The sequence below is a fragment of the Pipistrellus hanaki genome (assembly GCF_964339955.1).
Source record: "Pipistrellus hanaki genome assembly, chromosome: 12".
In the NCBI taxonomy this organism is placed as follows: Eukaryota; Metazoa; Chordata; class Mammalia; order Chiroptera; family Vespertilionidae; genus Pipistrellus; species Pipistrellus hanaki.
In genome coordinates this window covers 24,555,131-24,578,313 of record NC_140514.1, presented here as the reverse complement: position 1 = coordinate 24,578,313, position 23,183 = coordinate 24,555,131, and the positions used below count along the sequence as shown (strand labels likewise).

Below are 23,183 nucleotides of genomic sequence, written 5' to 3'. Positions count from 1 at the left end.
TAATACAACACACAAGCTTCTGTTCCCTCTTTAATGTGGCAGAAACATGCATTTTTAATAGAAGTTCAAAACATGCAACACCTAAGAATGCATGCATGATTAAATTTTAAAGGGTGAGAGGAATGTATTTGTTTCCCTATTATAAAGAAAAATAGGCATTTGCAAGTTTCTGTAGTCCCAACAGTTTGCAATCAATGTGGAGTCATGGTAAACAGACACCTAAGGAGTTTCTTCAAGAGCTTATTAGTTTTCTTTCCTTGGTGAGATTTCCTAACCTCTGACCAACCTGGGCTTCCGCCTTTGTGCCTCCAACAATGAATCCTCCCACCACACAGGCACCAGTGGGAATGTTTCTTTTACGAGCTTCTAACAAAGTCTTAGACATTTTCTTTCCTTATTGATACTTGATTTCTCCAAGTAAACTATACAAACATCTTAGAAAATATGTCAATAATAGGAATAAAAAAATAACACAAGTTTCTATCTCAGCAGGCTTTTGTGAATTCCTAAGAACATATCTATTGATCCCACCACATTTTTTTATCATATATTTTTATTGATTCCATTGAGAGGAAGGAAGAAGGAGAGAGAGATAGAAACATCAGTGATGAGAATCATTGATAGGCTGCCTCCTGCACACCTCTCACTGGGGATCAAGCCCGGAACCTGGAGATGTGTCGTGGTTCATAAGTCAATATTCAACCACTGAGCCAGGCCAGCCAGGTGATCCCATCACATTTAAATGACAACCAGCATTGGATGAAGTGTCATTAGCGTTTTATTAAACAGGTAAGAAACCTGAGCTTGGAATGCCTTGGCCAGGGATAAAAATACTGGTACAATTGAGCAAAGACACATCCCCAGTTTTGACCCAGCCTCCTCTGTTGCTGCTTCTGTCCTGCATTCCGTAGTTCTACAGGGACCCTCATGCTCACATTTTTACTTGTCAAGAGGTATTTGTTTGTACTGATGTGATCTTTCCCTTTGATTCATGGGGCAGTTAGGGAACTGGAAAAAGAAAATCCAACAGAAATCTTTCTAGAGAAAAGTCCTCTTTCTAAATCAGATAAGAGAAGAAAGAAAAGTGTTTCACTTTCTGTAATTGCAGAACTTATTTCTAATCACCCAACACCTAAAATATGTGGTAACGGCTGTCTCCCTCCCTCAGAGTGGCCTCTTGTTAACTTCAAAGACATCTTGTTTGTGCCCATAAATCTAGTAGCTTAGCTCAAAAGGTAAGTTTTTGAGCTAAGCTACTCAAAGAAAATGCTGCTTACCAGGCCAACCCTCTTTCTTGTTGCTGACTGAAGTGAATGGAGGGCATTTTCTGCCCCTGAGTTTTTGTGCCCCGGATGTCCACAGCAGGCTCAGGCAGTCATTGTGCAGGGAAAGGGAGAGATTGTGACGCTAAGTGTGCTGACCAAGCCGGCCACCAGCTCAAAGCCAAATGCTGTCCTGTTTGTGTAGGGAGGGACCTCAGGAAGCATGAACGAGTCTCACTAGAAACTGGGCCCTGTGTCAGGGACTGAAAAGGCTGGAAAAGAGCAGTTCAAGGTGGGCTGAAGTATGTGACCTGCACAGACCAGCACTGTCTCTGAGACACATTGTTTCTCCTTCCTACCTAGGTGCCTACTGCAATCTGGGGGCTGATTCATATAGGACCGTCTATATGAACTCTCCACTCCACACTGAGCAGCACTGCTGTCCTCTGTGCTAGTCGTGAAGGAGTCAGCCAGTCTGTCTTGGACAGCTTTGATTTTATGCCTTTTATTTTATTTTATTTTATTTGCCTAAGAGCTATATTCTTACAGGGTTAAAAGAAAATTATCAGATTTATTCTACATTCTCCTTAAAGTCAGCTTAGTTCTTCTCAAAGTGCAGTCAACTAACTTAACCCCATCGGAGTCACTGATGGGATTTTCTTGATGCAGAGTCACGGGCCCCTCCTCAGACAGAGATCAACACACAGGGAACAGGTGTCCGTATTTTTAAAGAGCACTCACGAATTTAGACCCTGTGTTTTTCAAAGTTCAGAAAGAATGCAGTATCTATGTTGACGCCAAATTTAACTCAGTTTTTAATGTTAGTAAAAATCTTGGCTTTGTCCTTTTTTTCTCTAAAAATGTTACTTGTGTAGTTGTTTTTTGTTTTTTTGTTTTTTGTTTTGTTTTGTTTTGTTTTGTTTGACCAGTCCTGTGCTGAGATGATATTGGCTGCCTGGGGATCATGAAGTGTTATTTCTCATGTTACCATCCCTTAAAAAGGCACTAGAGGGCAGCATATGGCCACAAACCTTGCCATCTGGGATTCCGGAGGGCTCCTTTTGTGCTAGGAAGCAGAATTTCTTTGTTTTTCCACCCTCTCGGATCCCAGTTAGCCTTCTAATAATGCATGATTCTGCCTGTGGCTCCATTTCATTATATACATTGGACCTGACAGTAGAAATTTGAAAGCCAGGGGACATGTATCCCTATCTCTACCTTGACTTTGAAGGAGATGGTCAGAAATAGGCAGCCGTTGAATGATCTTTCTCTGAAAAACAGAATGCTATGCAGGTGACCTTGTTCAAATTATGTTTCATGACACTGCCTGGTTCTCAGGGGAGGCGTGTCTCTCCCTGCTGACACAGTTTTGCTTTCATCTTTATTTCCCAGCTGTTTGTGTTCTATTCCCTCTGGCTATTATGTACAAGCTGCAACATGCAATGAAAAGAGCGGCATAAATTTGCTCTCTGGAATGAATTTCTAGCACAGCTGTGCATTCATTGTGGGGCTTTTGAGTCCCGCCCCCTTCAGGGAGATAAAGGGTTGGTGTAACGCCTCCTCGTGTTCCTTCTCTTGTTCCTATAGTTGGCAAATGTGTATGTTTGTGTGTGGTTGTATATGGAAAGGGGCTGATATTTATTGATTTGCTATGGAATGCTAAGGAGATTTAAATCAGGTTATTTTATTTAATCCTAGCCATTACCCAGGGACTTGAATCAAGGTCAGTCTTGTTCATTCATGAATCTAGTTCAAGAACAAAGAGAGGGAGGAAAGATCGTCTCTGACTTCCATCTTCCATAGGTATCTTTCCTTATAGCATTACTTGTTTATCCTTGGGCAAATTGAAGACAATTTACTTGATGGAGGACAAAAAAAAAAAAAAAAAAATCCAGGTGACTGGAATACAGTGCCCTCAGGTGGGCATTTAGCAAACTATCTAAAAGTGAATATTTCATTTATAAGCCACACATCAGCACGGGCTGAGCTTTGCCCTTCGTTTTTTTCTCTCAGATCCCAAATTTCTTGCCTCTAAGGGCTTTGAGCAGCTCTCCCACCATCCCCTATCTTATCTCTTCCCTCTTCCCACCCAAACTAGGACTTTTATCTATTCATTAACCTCTCTTTTATCCCTCCTCAAATCTACCTTTCCCTAATCAGAGAGGGCCCAACCAAGGCTTTCCATTCAAATGCATTCTACTTCTAAGCAAAGATTGGAAGGTAAAATCAGGGGAATACCTCCCTTCCAGGATGTAGCCTGTGTGGGTTTCTTGTTTTGTTTTTGTTTCCAAATTGAAGGGATGAACGTCCACCAGCAAAGGAGTTATGATTCCCTTTGTTGTGCTGGTCTGGAGCCAAACCTGCAGTGTCTCTGAGCTTTGGCTGCAGTATTCTTGTTCTTTCCAACCTGATCTCACACTTGTCTCCATTTCTCAGCTACCTACTCGCTCAATCCTGAGCATAACCTCGGTGCCCCCATTGTCTACCCTTTACTGTTGCTATTTGATACCTCATTGCTGTGGAGCTTGAGCAATCCAGAGATCATCCAAGTCCTGACCTTTTCTAAGCATGCCCAAGCTTTGTTCAGCCACATGCCATCTGATTGCTCATTTGCTCAAATAAGAAACTTGTAAAGAACAGTCTGACTTCAAGCTTAGCACTAAAGCAGGAGATGGCACTGAAAATGGAGGCAAGCTCCTGTTGTCCTGTTGGTTAGGCAATCACTAGTAGATTGATTGATTGATCTATTGATTTTCAGTTTGTAAGGAAAAGAGATTTACTCCCATAGCTTCAGTTAATGGGAGATTATTTTAAGGATCCATTAGGAAGAAAGACAAATCCTTTTAGCTGCTGAGCCATGAGGTCACACAGCAAATAAGAACTATGTTCTAATAGTCATACTGGCATCTCAAGAACAATCCTCTTAGGTGCTCCCTTGACACATCTCCCATACATCCTCCTACTGCTTTGCCCACTCCCACTGGGGTCATTTCTCTCTCTTCTCTGCTTCTGGCTTCTTCTGCCTTGCCTTCTTCCCACTCATGGCTTCTGCCTATGGCTTTTGTTCCTGCGTGGATCCCCACTTGTGCCGACTCTCCTCTTCTGCTCACGCTCAAATTCCTTAGAGTGAGTGGACCTGCCTGGAACACAGCTTCATGGGGTTTGCCCTGGGGCTGTTGCTCAGGTTCACTTCCTCAGGCCACACAGCTGTAAATACAGAGGTAGACTTGCAAGGTATAAAATGGGAACTTGAACGATAATCTCTAGAAAAGCTGGCTGGGCTGGAAGGCTCCCTTATCTTCTCAGAGGGTAGCAGGGTTATTTGGTGATTTGCATATTTAGAAAGGCCCTCCGTGTGGTACCAGATGGTGAGGATGGCCTGGAGATCCCCAACACCTGGGGGCCTTCTTGCAAGGCCTGAGTAAAGGACAGGAAGCATAATCTAAATTTGCAGGACAAAGATCACAGGGAGATATGAAAGAAAGCCCATGCATATTCCTTCACTCTGATTTGGAAGGCTGTTCCCTGAGTCTGCTGGTGTTTTAAACAGTGTCCCTCCTCTTCTTTGAAGTGTCACTTGGTTTTCTTTGGTCTTTTGCAACAAGGAGAGGAGGAATTTCGAGATTTTGAGTACGAGAGTGGAGTTTATGATGCACTTTAGAATCATTCTTTGGCTTCTGAATAGAGAATGGGCTGAGGCTGGTGGGGAAAGAGATCACTTTGGAGGCAACCATCATGTATGGACCATAAAAGTAAGACTTGGCATATTTGTTTCTCCTTTTCCCACACAAGCATTGAAAGACACTTAGAGATATAAAACTTATTTCTTCTCCATTGAGTTCCCAGGTTTTGCAGGACTCAGTCTCAATCTATTATTTTTATTATAATTCCTTTGTCAGCTCATTTTAACCCCTCGCACCCATACCCCCAATGAGGTGTTATTTTCTTTCCACGCTCAGTTGTCTTGACCCAATGTGAACATTTGTCTTGTCTTGTAATTTCTTTCCCACACAATCCCTGGACCAGCTTATCCAACTGCAGCAGAGTTTAAGTTTTTTATTCCCTAAAAGCACTTAAAAAAACTTTCTTTATCTCTTCTACATTAGCCATAGTTTTCCATGTTTAGTTTTTTTTCCAACTCCCTCCACATCTGTTATTTGAAAGTTCTCTTTCCACCTTTGGTCATTGATCTTGAAGACTATCTGGTATGATCCATTCCTTTTACAAACAAGAGGAATATGCTCAGGCAGCTGGCTAGTGTTTTATATCTGGTCTTTAATTCCCAGTTCAACAATATTTACAATAGACCAGGGAAAACAAGCTTTTTTTTTGCTCACATTAACCTCAGTTAACTACTAGTGACAGCCTGGAGCAGGGGTCTTCAAACTACGGCCCGCGGGCCACATGCGGCCCGCAGAGGAGTCTGATCCGGCCCGCCAGGTTTTTTGGGCAGTGAGCGCAGCCGAGGTGTTACAGTAGGAATTAGTAGTTCATATAGTCCGGCCCTCCAGCTTTCTGAGGGACCGTGATCTGGCCCCCACTTTAAAAAGTTTGAGGACCCCTGGCCTGGAGCAACATTCTGAAAAGAAATCTGAGACCTTCTATGGACTCGCTGGTGAAGACTATTCCCATGGCTATCCATAGGTGCAAGATGGAGACTGTAGGTCATCTACCAGCTTTTCACTTCTGGTGCAGGTTTAATGGCCCTGAACCTTCCCATTCCTAGTTGCTTGGGTGTAGATGACACAGGTGTTTAAAGCCCTGACGCTGGTTTCTGCTCAACCACAACATTGGCTAATATCAGACCTTGACTTGTGTGTCTACAAATAGGTAAGGTAGGTCTTTCACCGGGAAAGATAGCTTTCCTCAGTCCTCCCACAGGGATGCGTAGGCTCCTGGAAACCTGAACCCAGTGCTCAAATGCCTTTCAGATGTGGTACCGATTTACCATGAGGCAGTGGGGCAGGGAGTGATTAGATGAGCTGAGCTTGTAAAGCTGGTGCTATTTAGAGTGTGGAGAAGCAAGTGCCTGCAGGTGCTCAGAGCTGGGTTCTTAAGGGTCAGGTCACTTCTCGAGAGATCTCAGCCTCTTCGTAGCTGGGTATTCAGTGCACGTCCCTCTCCAGGGACTGCCAAGGGTGAAGCTGAGCGGTCTTCCTAGAAGTTGAGCTTCTCCGGGTGTCAGAGCCATCTGGGAAAGCAGGCCTGGCAAAGTCACTCTCACTGCAGAACGTAAGTCTCATGGTTTGCTTGGTTCTCAGACCTTCCTTTTTTTTTTTTTCTGAAGGGAGAATTAGATAAAGGTCTTTAGGGTATAAGAAGCATAAACCCATTCAGACTAACAAGTAAAGGGGGTGGGGGGAGAAGCAGGGTATATCATTCAAGGACTCAGGGGCAAGAGAGCAAATTTTTAGTCTGTGCCTCATAAGAGCATCTTTGCCTCTGTTTGTCTCCATGGTGGCTGGGGACTGCCTTCTCTCAGCTTCCCCCTCATTCTCCTCCTTCTCTGCACAATGTGAAGCTTTCTCTGCTTTCACAAGCACAGGCAAACTTGGCCTCCCCAGACCTGGCTTTCTACCTCCGACCAATTCAGAGACCCAAAGGATACTCACTTAAGTTTAGGAATCCTAGTGCCAAATACTTGGGAGTAAATTTGGTTGGAACACATGTTCTCCTTGTGTCCGGGAAAGGAATATATGGCTGCTCTGGATTTGTTTGAAGAAATAAACAGGACACTTGAGATATAATGGAGCTACCAAAGGAGCCCAAGGTGATCTTTAAACTGCTATGCAAAAATCGGGGGGTTGGGTTTCCTTGCCCTGGGCAGGGGTTGGAGGTAGCTGCTACCATCATCAAAATAGTGGAAAACTGGGTATTGCACGGAACCAAATGCTCAGTAGACTACATTCATCGATGCTTGGACGAACAAAATTATGCTGTGGGTGGAGACCCACACTGGTGATCTGGGCTCACAGGCAGCACCTGGGACACAAAAGCCCGAGGCAGAAGTCAGAGGCTAGCTGCAAATCACGAGAAACATAGGACCACCTGTCCTTAAGCCCGGGGAGTGAGTGGTTATACCCTCTCTTCCTTCTACCAGCCTCACTGCTGGGGTCTGCTCCACACCAGGCAGGCCTGCCTGGCTTGCTCTCCTTGCCTTTGGGGCCCATGTCTGCCAATGAGCAATGCTCTTACGTTGTGTGTCTCACCAGGCCTGAGAGCTTTGGAAGTGCAGCCCATTCCCAATGCTTTCATTTTTACTGTACCCTTCTGTGTAAACTATGTCAGGCACTAGTCCTGTTTCTCCCAACTGCAGGAAACAAAGGTTTTCCAGGAGGCCTGAGAGCCTCCTCACCAAGCTTGGGGCTAGGTTGTAATCTCACATTTATTGCATAGTGAGACCTACCTATGCCTAAAAATGTTCTTAGACATCTTTCTTTCCAATTTCTGACCCTCTTTATTGTTGTTATGAAGATGATGTCCTTAATGTAACTGAGGGGCTCAAGGTCTGAGAACCAGTATTTTAGCATATCCTTTATAAATTTTGCATTTAGGTGTCTGACTAAGACTCACATTATCTCATATCTGTAGTGTTGGCACTTTGGTCAGAACTTCAATTCTGATATTCTGTCACAAGTTGGCCTGTTAATCTTTACAATAATTAGATGAGTGCGCTATTAATACTCTTACATTATAGATGAGAAAATGGACACTCAGAAAAGCTGCGTTGTCTACAAATAGAATTTGAACTCAAGTCTGTAGAATCATTTAAATACTACTATATATATTTGCCAACATATTAGAAGGGGTTTCTTATGATTATCTAGAGTGAAAGATAGTATGTATTTTAATCTTACAAAAAATGTCAGATAATAAAATGCATTTTCTCCTCCATATACAGAGGGGGGCAAAAGTAGGTTGACAGTTTTTCTTATGGAAAATAACACGGTAATTAATAAATATTACTAGAATAAATTGTGTTTCATGTACTCACAACTATAAAACTACTTTCTCCCCACCCTAGAAGTTCTTCAAACTTCTATATTGCTATGGTATATGGTGTTGAAAATTTCACTTTGATAATAGCAAAATAATTGGATATTTCTATTTTTACTTTCCACGTGCTCCACCCTTCCCTATGCTTTGCACAGGGCCTGTACATTGATTTTATATCTTTAGCCCCTGAAGTCTTCCTCAAATACTACAGCCCCAGATTTTAATTGCTCAATGTCCTCAATATGTGGTTCATAGAACATGTACATTTATAGGTGCTTCAAACAGGCCCAGACAAGTATAGCACTTTGTGGAATGATTGAAGATTGGCCAATCAATCAATCAATCAATCAGTCATCAGTGTGTGCCAGAGGACTAGTTGCCAGTCCATTCAGCTGCTGGAGCCCTCCATTTCCCAAGCCTTTAAGGAAAGTTGCCCACACTTCCCTGCCCTCTTTTTGATCCCTGCTGTTAACTATTAGCTTTTCTCCTTAAGAATAATTTAAATAGTGGAAGAACAAAGTATTGGGAGACATGCCTAAGGGAATAACACCATTCCAGGGGGGCCTCATGACCTCATTGAGAATATTCTATCCTTCAGGCACAGAAGGAATTCCTTCTTTGAAAAAAAAAAAAAAAAAACAGAAAAGTTTAAGTATTTAAGAAATAAGAATTTTCTTAGTGAAGCTCATGATCTTTTAAAAGTTTTCTGTCAATTCTGTAAAGTTTTTCTGTGCTTTGTACCATACTGTTCTTTCAAGCTGTCCAGGAAACTGCTGAGGGCTTTGCCCTCTTATCCTATATATCTGAGCTGAGAGCAGGTGCCATTTTTATAACCTGCATTAAAGAGGCCATTATTATGGGGAAGAGCTGGTCTTTTGTACTTTCCATATACACCACCAGGGCATCCCCACCCAGAATAAATATTCCTTTACTTTGAAATAGAAAAATTAAATTTGGGAAAATAAGGGGGGAAAAAACCAAGTAGTTATCTTGAGCTACTTAAAATCTCAGGGCAGATGAACAGGTTTGCATAGATCTGCTTACTGGTCCCTTGGTTAGAAGTCATTTTTAATTTCAGGAACAATCATTTCTAAACTCCTCCACCAATTCTATTTCTGTCATTGAGATAGCTTTTAGTAAAAACAGGCAGTGCAGTGCAGTGGGAAGAGAGGTAGCCTGGGAGGGGGAAGCTGGTGTGGCGGTGTTTTTTCTCCCAGTTCCATCGTCTGCAAACTGTGGCTCGGGAGCCACATGTAGCTCTCTGGCCCCTTGAGTGTGGTTCTTCCACAAAATACCACAGCCTGGGCGAGTCTATTTTGAATAAGTGGCGTTAGAAGTTTAAGTTTTAAAAAATTGGCTCTCAAAAGAAATTTCAATCATTGTACTGTTGATATTTGGCTCTGTTGACTAATGAGTTTGCCGACCACTGTAGTTGTATTGCCTTGCACAGGCTACTTATCCAGAAGGATAGTTTGCTCACTTGCATGGTGAGGATCATAACTTCCTGCCTATTGTGAGGAGTTGGGTGGAGGATTAAATGGAATGAAAAAGGCAAAGCAACACTAAAACTTAGATACTGTGTAAGGTTTAACAGTACCTGTGAGCTCAAGAACCTCTGAGTCGCATGCAATCCCAGGAGAGGATAATGAAACCTGAAACAGTGACAGAATTGTGTGCTGCTAAAGGATGTTGGAGGCATCTAAACTGGATGCCACTTGCCTAAGGAATAAAGGAAAACAAATAAAAATATTTGAACCTCTTTTAACCAAAAGGTAGATTGGCAAAGCCGTGAGGTGAAGTTGGCTGGGCGTGGATTTATACGCCTGGACTCCTTGCCCATCTGCCACAGTGTCCCTGTCATAGTGCATTTAAAAGAAGACGGGTTGCTGCATGCACCTCCACAGCAATTGTATTTCATCATTTCCCATTTAACATGCCCACAAGCTTTCCCTCACAGGATGTTGGCCAAACACACAAACAAAATCTGTCTTCACGTTGCTTTATAACCGTACTTTAAAGAAGGTTTTCTTTTGGGGCAATTGTATTTAAAATGTATGGGCTCCAAACAGAAATTTCAGAATATCAAAAGCATTTTTCTGTCCTGCCCAGAAACATAATGTCAATATTAACTCTCAAAGGCTCACTATAGGAAAACATTAAGGTCTGAACTCCAACTGATTGGAGTCCACCCACCTGTTCACACACTGGTATGGATGAATGTAGGTGGCCTACTTATCTCTTTGTGGGAGGCAATTGAGAAGTAGCTGTCATATCTAAAAATCAAATTTGGGAGAATTACAAATTCTACTCACTTGTCAGAATTTGATACCTAATACAGCTATGGAAGCAAATTGACTTTGTCTTCATGAGATTGCTAAACATGGAAATGGGCCCCCACCCCCAGTTTTGTCCCAGGAATCTGTTATTTTGCTTGGACTTCTGCGAATGTTTACCATGGTTACTTTCCTCCATCGACCATGGTACTCCTAAACATTTCTACATTTTGTACTAGTAAAGCTGTACAAATTTGCTACTTGCCACTTAGAGTATAAAGTGTGTAGCCCAGTATAAATTAAGCAAGAATTATCATAGTTGTAGAAGACCTGGGCTTGGAATCAGACCCTGCCATCTTCTAGTATTATAGCCTTGAACCATAGTGTCTTTATGGTATTATAGCCTTGAACCATAGTTCACCAGGTGAATACCAAATGGAATGCCATATGTGCCAGTGCTTGGTAAAGTTGAGATTACTACATAGTAAAGCCAGAGCTGTCTTTTTTTGTTTTGAACAAGGCAGTTCTTGAGACTGATTACCAAGAAGTCAAAGCAAGGGGGCAGAGGGGAGCTCACTCTCACTCAGACAGGGCTCTATACATAGACATTCAGCTACCTCAGTGATTTTTGTGTGAAATGTAAAGTCTTTTCAGCACAAACAATATACTATTACTCTTGGGTGTGGGAGCCTGTAGGACCAGGAAGACTATGGTTGTCATGGAACTAAAAGGTAGAGTTTTTTAACTGTAGAAGACTCATGAAGAGGTTTTTAGTTATCACATATTGATTTCACAACGCAGAGTACTAACCACTATACGATCACGGCGAGCTACCGGAATGCCACACACATATTGATTTCATTCACTACTTCTATCTTTGTCTGCCTCTCTCTACAATGTATTGCATTTGTCATGAATTATTCTATCAGAAAGGGAAAAAATGCCACTATATTGAATTATATTAAAGAACTGGATGATATTCAAAAGAGGGGTCAGTAGAAATATTTCGAACAGTTAACTTTATTATTTCTTGAGAGGAGGAAACCAGGGATACAAGAAAGGTGTAACTCATAAACACTTTCAGTATGCCCTTACTGTTTAAGTGATAAATTATTGCCTGCAGCATGCTGATTTATCCACTTATTCAATGAAAACAAGTAATCGTTGAGTCCCTACTAATTGAAAATGAGAATATAGTGATGCTTGCTCATAGTTTGTTTTTTTAGGAATTTATAGAATAATGGAAAGAACTAGGAAATAAATGGTAAGTGCCAGAAAAGAGGTTCAAACATTACGTGGATTCAAAGGTCATACTTGCCTATGACTTGGGAAACAAATACACTGACAAGGAAGAATATCAGTAGAGTCCCCCAAACTGGATAGGGTTTTGAAATGGAAGATTGGAAGAGGAAAGGTGCTCATGATGGAAGTAATGTGTACCGTAAAGAATGATGAAGCAACATGAATATGCAGTATTGGAAAAATACTGTTTGATTAACGATTAGGGCATATAGAGAGGGGATTGATGTTATCTTAACTCTGCCAGGCTAAAGTCATTGGAGAAAAATTGTTCAAAGTTTAGGGACAGTGACTGAGGCTGGATAATTCAAACCCTCGAACACTGCTAACTTCAGGCTTTTAGAAGAGAGAGGAAGAAATCAGACACAGTGGGAAGACTGACAATGGTGTTGATGAGGAGGATGGATGAAGGCAGGGAAGCCAGATCACAAGTTACTGGATGAAAGGTATACAAGGGGAAAAGGAGACAAGTACTGGAAAAGGAAATGAAAATAGAAAAGACAAATGTCAGAAGTATTGGCAATAGTTTGAATGGGAGCTCTGAGATACAGAATGAAGTTAAAAATAATTTTGAACTTTTCCTTTTGGGTATCGGGGAGACTAGAAATGTGATTATTATGACACAGGGAAGTCTGGGCATAGTTCTCCAGCAAGGGGAATGATGGTGGTTTGATTTTTAGACTGAACCTAAAAAGCCTGACAAGCCTAAAAATGATTCACAGGCATCGCCTACAGAAGCAAACACAGGTAGTTCTAGGAATAAACCCTTACTGGTCTGAGGAAGGCGAAGGTATACAAAACCTAGAGAATAAGTAATCAATCAAACTGGTCAACACCTAGCATCTCTTCATCAAACAGTTTCTAAAATTTACCTGGCTTTTTTTGTAGAGATCTATAAAGGAATGTTTCCTGTGCTTTGAACTCAGACGTGGTTTTGGATAGGGTTTGTTATTCAACCCATGTGAGGTTTGTTTTAAAAAGTTTCCATTTATCTACTCGTAGGTTCAACTGTATTAGATAAATATTAATGACTCCCGTGATTTTGCTTTCAGTAATTTAATATCATTTATTTAAGCAATCACAGGAAATAGTGACTCTGACTGTCTTCCAGGAAAAAAAAAAAAGTAAATAAGTGATTATTCTCCAGGGGTTATAGATTCTTTTTCTCCTATCTAACAGGGCACACCTATCATAAAACAAGGTTTAAGTTTTAAGTGTTTGCCTCCTAAAGAAATGCTGTATTAAGGTATATGGTCAAGATCTGACCTGCAGGTGTTCATTTGTAGATATGCAATAAACGATCGACATTAAAGGCGATACAAGTTCGGGGGCATAGTTTTATTTGTTCCCTTGGGTAAGGGGATACACTTTTACTGCAAAATAGCTCTTAGAAACCATTCCAGCTTGTGTGTACTTATTCTACAAGCCCAGTGGTCGGCAAACCATGGCTCTTTGGCCCCTTGAGTGTGGCTCTTTCACAAAACACCACGGCCTGAGTGAGTCTATTTTGAAGAAGTGGTGTCAGAAGAAGTTTAAGTTTAAAAAAATTGGCTCTCAAAAGAAATTTCAATTGTATTGTTGATATTTGGCTCTGTTGTCTAATGAGTTTGCCGACCACTGTACTAGCCAATCACAAGAATTGAGAGAAAAGCTAGAGTTGTCTCCAAATTTGCTGTCCAAAGTCCAGTGCTCACATATCAAAGCCTCCAGAATTATACTTTCTCCGTCCAGCCAGAAGGAAAGGGAGGCAGTGTGTATTACTTCAGCTTTTTTTATTTTTATTTTTTTCAAGTGTCACAAGAAATTACTGGAGCCTCGCATCTCCCTGGAGTTTTAGTTACCCAAATCTACAAAGCAGCTGTCCTTTATAAATATGCTGTTTTTTAAATTGGAATAAAAGTGAGATGTTTAAGAGGTACCAAAAATCCATGTGAATAAAAAGGAAATCTGAGTCAAAGAACTAGTGATACCCTGATACTTGCTGCAAGGTGGACCTCAGAGCCCTTGCTCTAATTGCCTATGCCCCTGTTTTAGGAAGAGAGAAACCCTCTTTCACCACTTCATCTGCTTTTGGTTGATGGCTTCCAAGCCATGCCTCACAGGCCCACCATCTTTTCCCTAAGCTCCCAGATTATATTATCTTATGCCAATAGGTATTCCTACTAAAATTCCAGGTGGTTAGTGTTATAATTTCATCTCTTCTTTCCAAATTATTACTGCTTTACATTCTGTTGTTTCCTAGTCTGCATGATTTCTATCTGGGGATTTACCTTTTTATTCTTGTTTAGCTTTATTTTTTAAACCAGTAGTCATATGTATTCTATTGTGTTACAATTGCCCTTTTGACTTGACATATCCAACACTATTTATCAGGGCTCCTTTGAAAATTTCTCTCTTCTGGCCACATCTGGCCTTTTATACTCTTTTTTTGAATGCTGTATTCATTTTTATCTCCATGGTAAACCTGTGCTGGTTTCCATGCCTTCAAAAAAAAAATACACACACACACACACACACACACACACACACACATATATATATATAATATGTAATATATAATATGTAATATATATAATATGTAATATAATGTATATAATATATATTACATTATATATATAATATATATATTTTATATATATATATAAAATTACAATACTATGTGTCCTATACTTCCATCTAGTCTAAACTCTTCTAGAAAGTTCCACCTCACAATCCAAGTCCACAGGCCCATTTAGCACGAACCTTACAACCTGACCCTTGGGCTTCATATACTTTTTGTGTCCTTTAATCTGTTTATATCAAACAAAATTTGTGCACAGGGGGTGGGAAAGTATGTCCCTCAGCCCAGCCTGCACCCTCTCCAATCTGGGACCCCTTGAAGGATATCTGATTGCTCATTTAGGCCAGATCCCACTGTGATCAGGCCTAAATCAGCAGTTGGACATCCCTCTTACAATCCAGGACTGCAGACTCCCAACAGCTTGCCTGCCTGCCTGTCTGATTGCCCCTAACCGCTTCTGCCTGCCAGCCTGGTTACCTCTAACTGTTCTCCCCTGAAGGCTTGGTCACCCCCAATTGCCCTTCCCTGTTGGCCTGCTTCCTCCCAACTCCCCTCTTCTGCCAGCCATCTTGTGGTGGCCATCTTGTGTGTTGGAGTGACAGTCAATTTGCATATTACATCTTTATTATATAGGAGATATTTATCTAGCAACTGTTCTGTTTATGTTACCAGGTTCAGTGTTGGTAATATGGGCAGCTTAAGAGGTCTTGAGTATGTCAGCAGAGCCTCTTGAGCTGCCCATAGTGTAGTAGAAGACACAGTTCTAGGACACAAATGACTCCCTCTTCTGTCTCAGCACAATCAACATAGAATGAGATACATTATAGATGCATAGTCCTTACCAGACATACCCCACATCACCACACCAGTAGCAGTGATGAGCTGAGTGCAGGCTATCCCCCACATTCTTTATAATCCTCACAAGTAGGCATTGTTAACCCATTTCACTGGTGAAGAATATGACTCTTAAGTTATGTAACAGCGTGCCTACACTGAGACAACCAGTAAGTGGCAGAGCCAGGATTTGTAGCCATGCATAACTTTAAGGCTTGTGCATTATTTCCTACTATTCATTACTGCCCAACTACTAGGGAATGGATACCTGTGATATTCACATACATATAAATGCACTTGTGCTAAAGATAAGGGTATTCTTGAGATTAAAAAGAGAGAGAGAGAGGGAGATGACAGACGTTTGAGATTATCTGGCTTTGTTTGTACATGTTCTCTGCATCTTCTGTGAAAATTGCCCCAATTCTATTGTTGCCCTGTCAATTGCATACATGGTGGCTTAAAGGGTCTGTATAAAAAGCACTCATAGCTTGCTGAAGGGGCAACACGATGGCTTCAGAGGAAACTGGCTTTTAGAGGATGTCCATCCTGGCTCTCCTTCCCACAAGGGTCATTAAAAGGCATACCCTCCTTCCCAAGCTCAGGATGTTACCTGGGAGATCCCATTAGTGCTAATGGGCCATTTTCTTGCCAGCACACCAAGGATCAAAAGGAGAAGCTGCATCTTTGATGAAGTGCTAATGCTGCACAGGTCTCAGGCCACTTAAGGGTTTTCTTTGTTCTCTTCATATGGCAACCCAACAGGGGACCTTAGACCACTGTCTGCCATATGAAGAGTTTATAAGGACTGTGTTAAGTGGTGGTACTAAGTGCAGCCTCAGTAATGAAAATGATGCCCCTACTTACAACGCCAAACCCATCCACCTTGGTGTGTTTGAGGCTTGTATCCTGCACAGCTTGAATTGATCATTTCTGCTCTTTAATAGCACAAAGGAAAGCTTACTACTTTTCTTTAATACACTTTAAAAAGTTATTCAGCAAATAAGTTTGCTAATAGAAAAAAAAAATAGGATTGTGGCAGGAAGTGGGGAAAGGAAGTCGATGCATTTTAGAATTAGTGCTCTCCCCAAGTGTTTCTTCTTTCTTCTTTTCTACTGTGACCTCAATATTTATTGAGTACTCACTGTGCTATATAGCCTGGTACTAGGCACTGTGGGAGAATATAACAAAAGACAGTCTCTCTCCTCCAGGAGGCTATCATCACAAAGGACAAGGTTGTTTCTCAAATACTAGTGGCCTGGTGCATGAAATTTGTGAACATTACAATGGAATTAATTAGAGGAAATATTTTAATATTACTATAATATTTGCCCTTTATAATAGAAGTGTCAGAAATGAAAGAAAATTAGTAAAATTTTATATGAAATGTATATGAAAATTTTTCTCCTATTAGAGTCTGGGGTGCGCCATGGGACCCAGAGTCAAGTCCCCACCTGCGCATGCCTCAAAAATCACGTGAGACCCAGACCTGGCCGTCCCCACCCTCATTGGGTGCAATCCAGACCCAGCAGGCCCCACCCCTGTCAAGCCCTGCCAGGTGGGGAGTGCAGCCTCAGGTCCCACTGCCTGGCATGTGGGGGTGGGGGGGGGGGTGGGGATTGCAGCCTGAGGTTCCCCGTTAAGCCCTGCCAGTTGGGCGGTGGGCACAGCTTGAGGTCCCCTGCCCCAGCCTGGCACCACACAACCTCAGGTCTCTGCTGATCACTCATTATGGGAATCCCACCTCCACTATGGGCGCAGCCATCTTGTGATATGGGAACCCATCCTCTGAGGTGTGAGCCGCCATCTTGTGATGACATTATGACATGAGGGTCAATTTGCATATTACCTCTTTATTTTATAGGAGAGTGTTCCCTACCTAATTTTCAGTACTGAGTTCTATATCTGAAACAGTGCCAATAATTCTTTATTTAACACATACTTTTCCTAATACTACATTTATTAGGTCTAGAGGAGAGCTGGAATTTCCTAACAATTTTAGTTTAATAAACTAATGTTGGGAGCATTTTCCTGCCTTGACATTTGTCATGTAACAATATGACTCTCAGCCCACAATCTCAGATGTGCAAGAAATCTATCTCTATTTTTCTATAACTCACCTTGGTTGCTACATTGAGGTATGATTTGTTGAGTTAGTGAAAATATCATCTCAGGCAATTTTAGTTTTCTTATTTCCCTGGGATTGTGTCTAAATTAAGTGGGGTGAAGGATTTCCCAGGGTACCAATTTGAGGGATGTAGAGAGATTGCACAGGAGCTGCTCTTGGATATTCTGTATTCATAGCTCAGATCCTCCATGAATTGTTACCTAGCACCTTCATTCTTGTATGCATAACCCCTTCAGGTCAGTCATTTTCTGCTTATTTTTTGTGCCACTTCAGGGAATTGTTCTGTTGCTCCCACACCACAGTAGACTATGGGAAGTTCTGTGAGTCTGCCTAAACTTTCAGCATGTCCAAATTTACCATGCAGCCATTCTTCTCAAGGATCTCACTATTACTTCTGAGTTCTCTTGGAGAAATGCACACAGATCAATATCACCCTGTAAGCCTACCTGAGGTTTTAGCACCCCTCACAGCTCACCCTCAAATCAGAGCACAATGTCTTCTTTCTGGCATTCACCAATGACTGAGCTTATATGTCTTCTCCTCCAACTTTCTCTCCCACAGGAGAGGCAGGAAAGCTTTGCTCTTCTTATGTAATTGCCTGTATATTCTACTTTACTTCTCTATGAGTCTTGGCTATTAAGACTCACATATAGAAAGATATTTTGTAACTTCCATTTATGATTCATTTCTCTTCTCTGATGCATCTAAAACACAATGACTTGAAATTTAAGAGAGGAAAATCTAAGGAGAAAAAGGAAATGTATAGAAAAAATAAAATTATTTAGAAATAATAGTATTGCAGCTCAGACCAAGAACATGCCACCGTTTAATAATTAGTAGTTAACAGTCAATAGGTGGTTATATTCTTTAAGAGGTGGAGAAAGTAAAAACAATCAGTACCTTCAGTGAAAATTATGCAAGATTAATGATATTCCAGTGTAATACTTAGAGCCTTAATTAGTAGGTGAGGGACTTAAGTTTTTAGTTTTTTTATGGTTAAATGACTTTCAGCAAGCTCAATGTACTCATCAATGTAATTCAAGAGCGTTATATCTGTGGATTGATTTTTACCCTACCTACAAGCTAATGGGTTAGCTTATTACTGGTTCACAGATGCTGGCAGAATACATAAGGTTTCTGGGTCAGAGAACAAGTACCTTATTACTCATGACTAAACAAACAGCATGTGTGTCGGTTCTCCTTGGTCCCAAGTCCCATGAAGACAACACTTAGGGGTCCCAATAAGCATGAATAGTACAAAGGATTAGTGTGAAAATGGGGAAGAGGTATCAAGTGGCATGAAAGTTAGAATGGTTAATTTGAGAGAAAATTCAAATGACAAAAGTCAGAAGTAGATAGAGTATATTTATCAGGACTTGTAAACAGGGGCAGTGTATTATGGGATTTGAGGGTCACACGCCTTATGTTCTGCATTGATTAAGTGTTTAATGAACCAGAGTCCATTAATTACATCTATTCAATGCCATTTAGATATGGTGAATAATCTGTGATGGGAAAGGAAACAGAGTCAAACATAAATTGCAGTTTATTTTTAGAGTAATGGCCCATAAACTTAGACACATGAAGATGACAAAGTGCTGCATTAGAAACTGCAATCAAATTTGGAGGGCAATCGACAGCTTGTTAAAAGATCCCAGTGTAGCATAAAGAATTCAAAATGGTATAACTTTAGCAAAAACAAACAAACAAACAAACAAAAACCTTCAGGTATATCTAGACTATTGTGGGAGTAAGTTAGCAAATAAAATAGGTACAGGCAAAGATAATAGGCTTAAGCATAGTAGAAAAAGTAATTTTAGACCCTAGAGAGAATTTGTTGAACTTCTGATTAAAGTTCATTTGACTGTCTATTAGATATTTTCACTATGATGGATACTTATATTTTCTCTCAGTTAATGCTCACATAACCCTCTGAGATAGGTTTTATTTCTATTTTAGAAATGAGACTAGTAATGATCAGAGAAATAAAAAATTTAAAAAACCCACACAAATTGTTAAAGTTAGATAATGGGGCTCAGATTTCAGTGTAGGAACATGTAACTGCTTGGTCCATGTTCCTCCCATTTGGCCCCATATATGGCACTCAGTGCATTCTATTGGTTTGTGCTTTTAGAAAAATAACTACTTTGTTTTTTATTAATTTAATGACAAGTAAACCTCACTATATTTTTTCCTGTCACATTGTATGTTTCAAGTCAAGGACAAGTTCCTTTTGTGACCAAAACTTTGATCTTTCCACAGGTGACTTGTATATAGGAGGAGTAGCGAAAGAAACATACAAATCCTTGCCAAAACTCGTCCATGCGAAGGAGGGCTTTCAAGGCTGCCTGGCATCAGTTGATCTAAATGGACGACTTCCAGACCTCATCTCAGATGCCCTTTTCTGCAATGGACAGATCGAGAGAGGATGCGAAGGTACTAGACTTTGTTATATCACACTCTAATAATTCCAATTCTACCTGTAAATGAGAACAAATCTCTCTGACCAGCAAAATTCATTTCTGCCAACCACCCCACTTAAGGCTTAAAAATCCTTATTGGTGTTTTTAACATTTCAACCCATAAATCTTAGTTTTTCTGGTCTGTTTGTAGACCTACACTATGCCTAATGTCAAACAGGAGCTATATCCATGGTTCTTGTTATATTCTGCATCTCTGCATTCTTTAGTTTACATTAGTGTGTTAATCAGTTCTGCAATGCTTGCTTTATAACATTAAATAGACATCCCATTTAGACTGGGAAATATATTTCTTCCAGCAAGTGTTAATCAGTTTGAGCCTGTTGTTTGAAATGTGCATTCACTAGGATATAACAAGAGAGTAAAATGTAGATACCATTCTCAAATTACTTTTTGGTTGTATCTACCCAGCAGAATGAGCATATATATTATCAGTTTGTTTTAGCAAAAATTGGTTTCTCCTATTGCTCAAGACCAATATTCCATTCTTCTGAAATGTGTTCAAGTATTTTCTGTTCTTTTGTGCTTTCTATCAGACTAAGATCTTTAGGAGTACTTTTTGATTGCTACTTCCATTTTAGATAATTTTTACTTCAACACCTCAGATTACTTGAGGCAATTCTCCCTCCATAAATGTACTTTAATCACATCATATTGAATTTTGTGGTTCTGAATGTGTTGCTACTTTTCCTTTAATGTTGAACACAGTTTGGGCCATTTTGAAACTTTAAATTCATAAAGAAATTTTCCATGAGAGAAGCAGAGAGAAATGTGAATTCCTTTCCCCTGGGAGGTTATGAATCATTTCCTCTCAGCCCAAATAATGCCAGTAGACTTATCAACTACCTAAGTACACAGGAATGTTTTAAAATTTGAGAATATATATATATTTTTTCTCTTGGCAACATATATTTCCCCGAAAAGTCAGGTAAAATTCAAACTGTATATTAAGCCTGCTGGAAGATTAGGCTATTTAATAGATGTCTCTGTCAAAATCATTTTTAATGCTATCACCAAATTTGTTTTTTTTCTTTCAAAGCTTGGAATAACACATTCTGTAAAACAGAGGGAAACTTGTGTTTTCTCCTTTACTAGTTTAGCAAAGCAAACAAAGTTGTTAAGTGAATAGCTCCCTTATAGTGAATAGATACAAGAATATGAGATACAACTTGAATACTTGGATGTGATCTAATTCATGAGAATAAGTACATTTAAAAAAAGTACTACAAACTATTCTGCAAATATTATTTTTCAAAAATATTTGAAAATACCAGTTGCTTGATAAGTGATATCTCACCTGTAAAAAAATGGTAAGAGAAGATAGATACATTTACAACTAAACACACATCAGATAGAGAACCACAAACACACATGATCTCCCACCACTGGCACATGGTATGAGAGAAAGGTGTATTGAGAAAGAATATTAGCAGAAATGATATTTCATGTCATTTTCCAAAATAATCTAGTGGGCAAGTTAGTTAAGGTGACTGAATTTTAGTTCCTCTTGGAAAACCATAAACTTCTTTCAGTAAATGATAACAACGATTCCTTCCTTACCTTATGTAGGATGCTTTATTATCTGAGGTTTAATAATTTTCATCCTCTTTTACCTCATTTTCTTTTTTTGTTTTCTTGGAATGTTACCTTATCCCTGCCTTTCTGCCTTGACATTTTCCTCATTTCTTAATTCCAACATCAATATTAACAACTTTTAATTTATGATTATTTCTATCCTATATGTTTTGAAGGAATCTCAGATGTACCTGTCATAGGTATAATTTCATGCTTTTAGGATTTGTGATCATGTTCTAAGTACTCCATAAATTCTCTCTAGATATTGTCTCAAGAATTTTGAGTCCAAATCACATTGGATTCACTTTCATATTAATAGCAATAGTACAAATTTGACATAACCAAATATCTTTTCAGTATTTTTCATCATTCCTACCCAAAAGGATCTACAAATCTCTAAGCCCCTTTTACGTAAGAAGTTCTTGGACTTTCCTAAATATTCACTTGCTGTTTTTCATTTCTAACTAATCTTAGTTTATACCACATATTAGCTAGGGGAAGGAGCTTGCAGATTCCTTGAGGATGAATCTTTCTCCAACTTTAGCCAGTGTCAGAAATGCCCATATAATTGTTAAAACCCAATTACTGGACACTACCCCCAGGGGTTCTAATTCAGTAGGTCTAGATGTGTGACCTCAGAAATGGCCCAAGGATTAACATTGACAACAAGGTCCTAAATGAAGCTGATGTTATTGGTCTGAGAACCACACTTTGAATTATTTTGCTTGAGATGACATTGCCCTGTTTACATAAAAGGAAACATGGACTGGTAAGCAAGCTCAGTTCAGCTCAGTATTGAGTCCAGTTAACTTTCATTCATGAAGTTAGTGATTTTTTTAAAGTTAGATACTCTTTGCATAGACTCCTAACATTCAGTCCCAAAACACATTTTTAAGTGACAGAAATAATTATTAAAGCTATCATTGAGCATGGGTGACATTAAGTTCACATAGGCTATTTTATTTACTCAAAACTATATAAACTAGGTATTTCACACTTTTTTAGATAAGTAGGTCAAGCCTCAGAGATGGGAGGTGACCTTTCTGAGTGCATGATAGAAGCTTTGAACCCAAGTTTACCTTCCTTTAAAGACTAGACATCTAACGACTTTTAGCTGTTGTCTCTTTGGTTTCCAGAGATCCGTAGTTTTACCTTCCCTTTCCTTTTCAGACATATCCTTCTAACCACTAAAAACAAATGTCCTTGTGGCTGGCTTCTAATTTTTGTGTGTGATAAAAATAAAGGGACATGATATAACTAAAGGGAAAAATAAATTGCAGCCCAGATGCCTGCCAATGTTTAAATATTGTTCTAGAAAGTGAGTATTTTGAAAAATGTATCTTGTCAGGCACAGGCATGCATTCTCTTGTAATACCGGAATATAAAAAGACTGTTGTGATAATGGGAAAAAAAAGTAATAAAGCACGCTATTGGTCTGAGAACCACACTTTGAATTCTATTGCTTGAGATGACTTTTTTTTTCTCATTATCACAACTGTCTTTATGCCCACATAAATTTTGGCAGGTACCCTGAGTTGCTGCTCCACAATATGAGGATATTACTCTTTAAGGCTGCAGTTTTACCAGTTTTAGAATTTGGCATCATTGTGTAACTGTATTTCTGATCATTATTGCAAAAATGAAAATCTGGCCCTTCATCAGTGTTTGCTCCTGCTCTTTTCTGCAAGGGAGCATCTATCTCTTGATCAAACAGCCACAGGCTTGCACCACTGGATGACCTGATGCTTATCCCAGGAAGGAATGGGCTAAGGACTATTG

At 40.0% G+C, this 23,183-nt stretch overlaps 1 protein-coding gene across 34 annotated transcripts in view; it reads left to right on the top strand.

Moving 5' to 3' along the window:
• The window catches only part of NRXN1 (neurexin 1), a 964,391-nt gene that overhangs the window by 473,297 nt on the left and 467,911 nt on the right, over positions 1 to 23,183 (top strand). For all 34 annotated transcript variants that reach the window (XM_084900752.1, XM_084900751.1, XM_084900742.1 and 31 more), the window contains one exon: positions 19,612 to 19,785. In XM_084900752.1, coding sequence (XP_084756878.1) covers positions 19,612 to 19,785 — 174 coding nt within the window. The remainder of the gene's footprint in view (positions 1 to 19,611; positions 19,786 to 23,183) is intronic.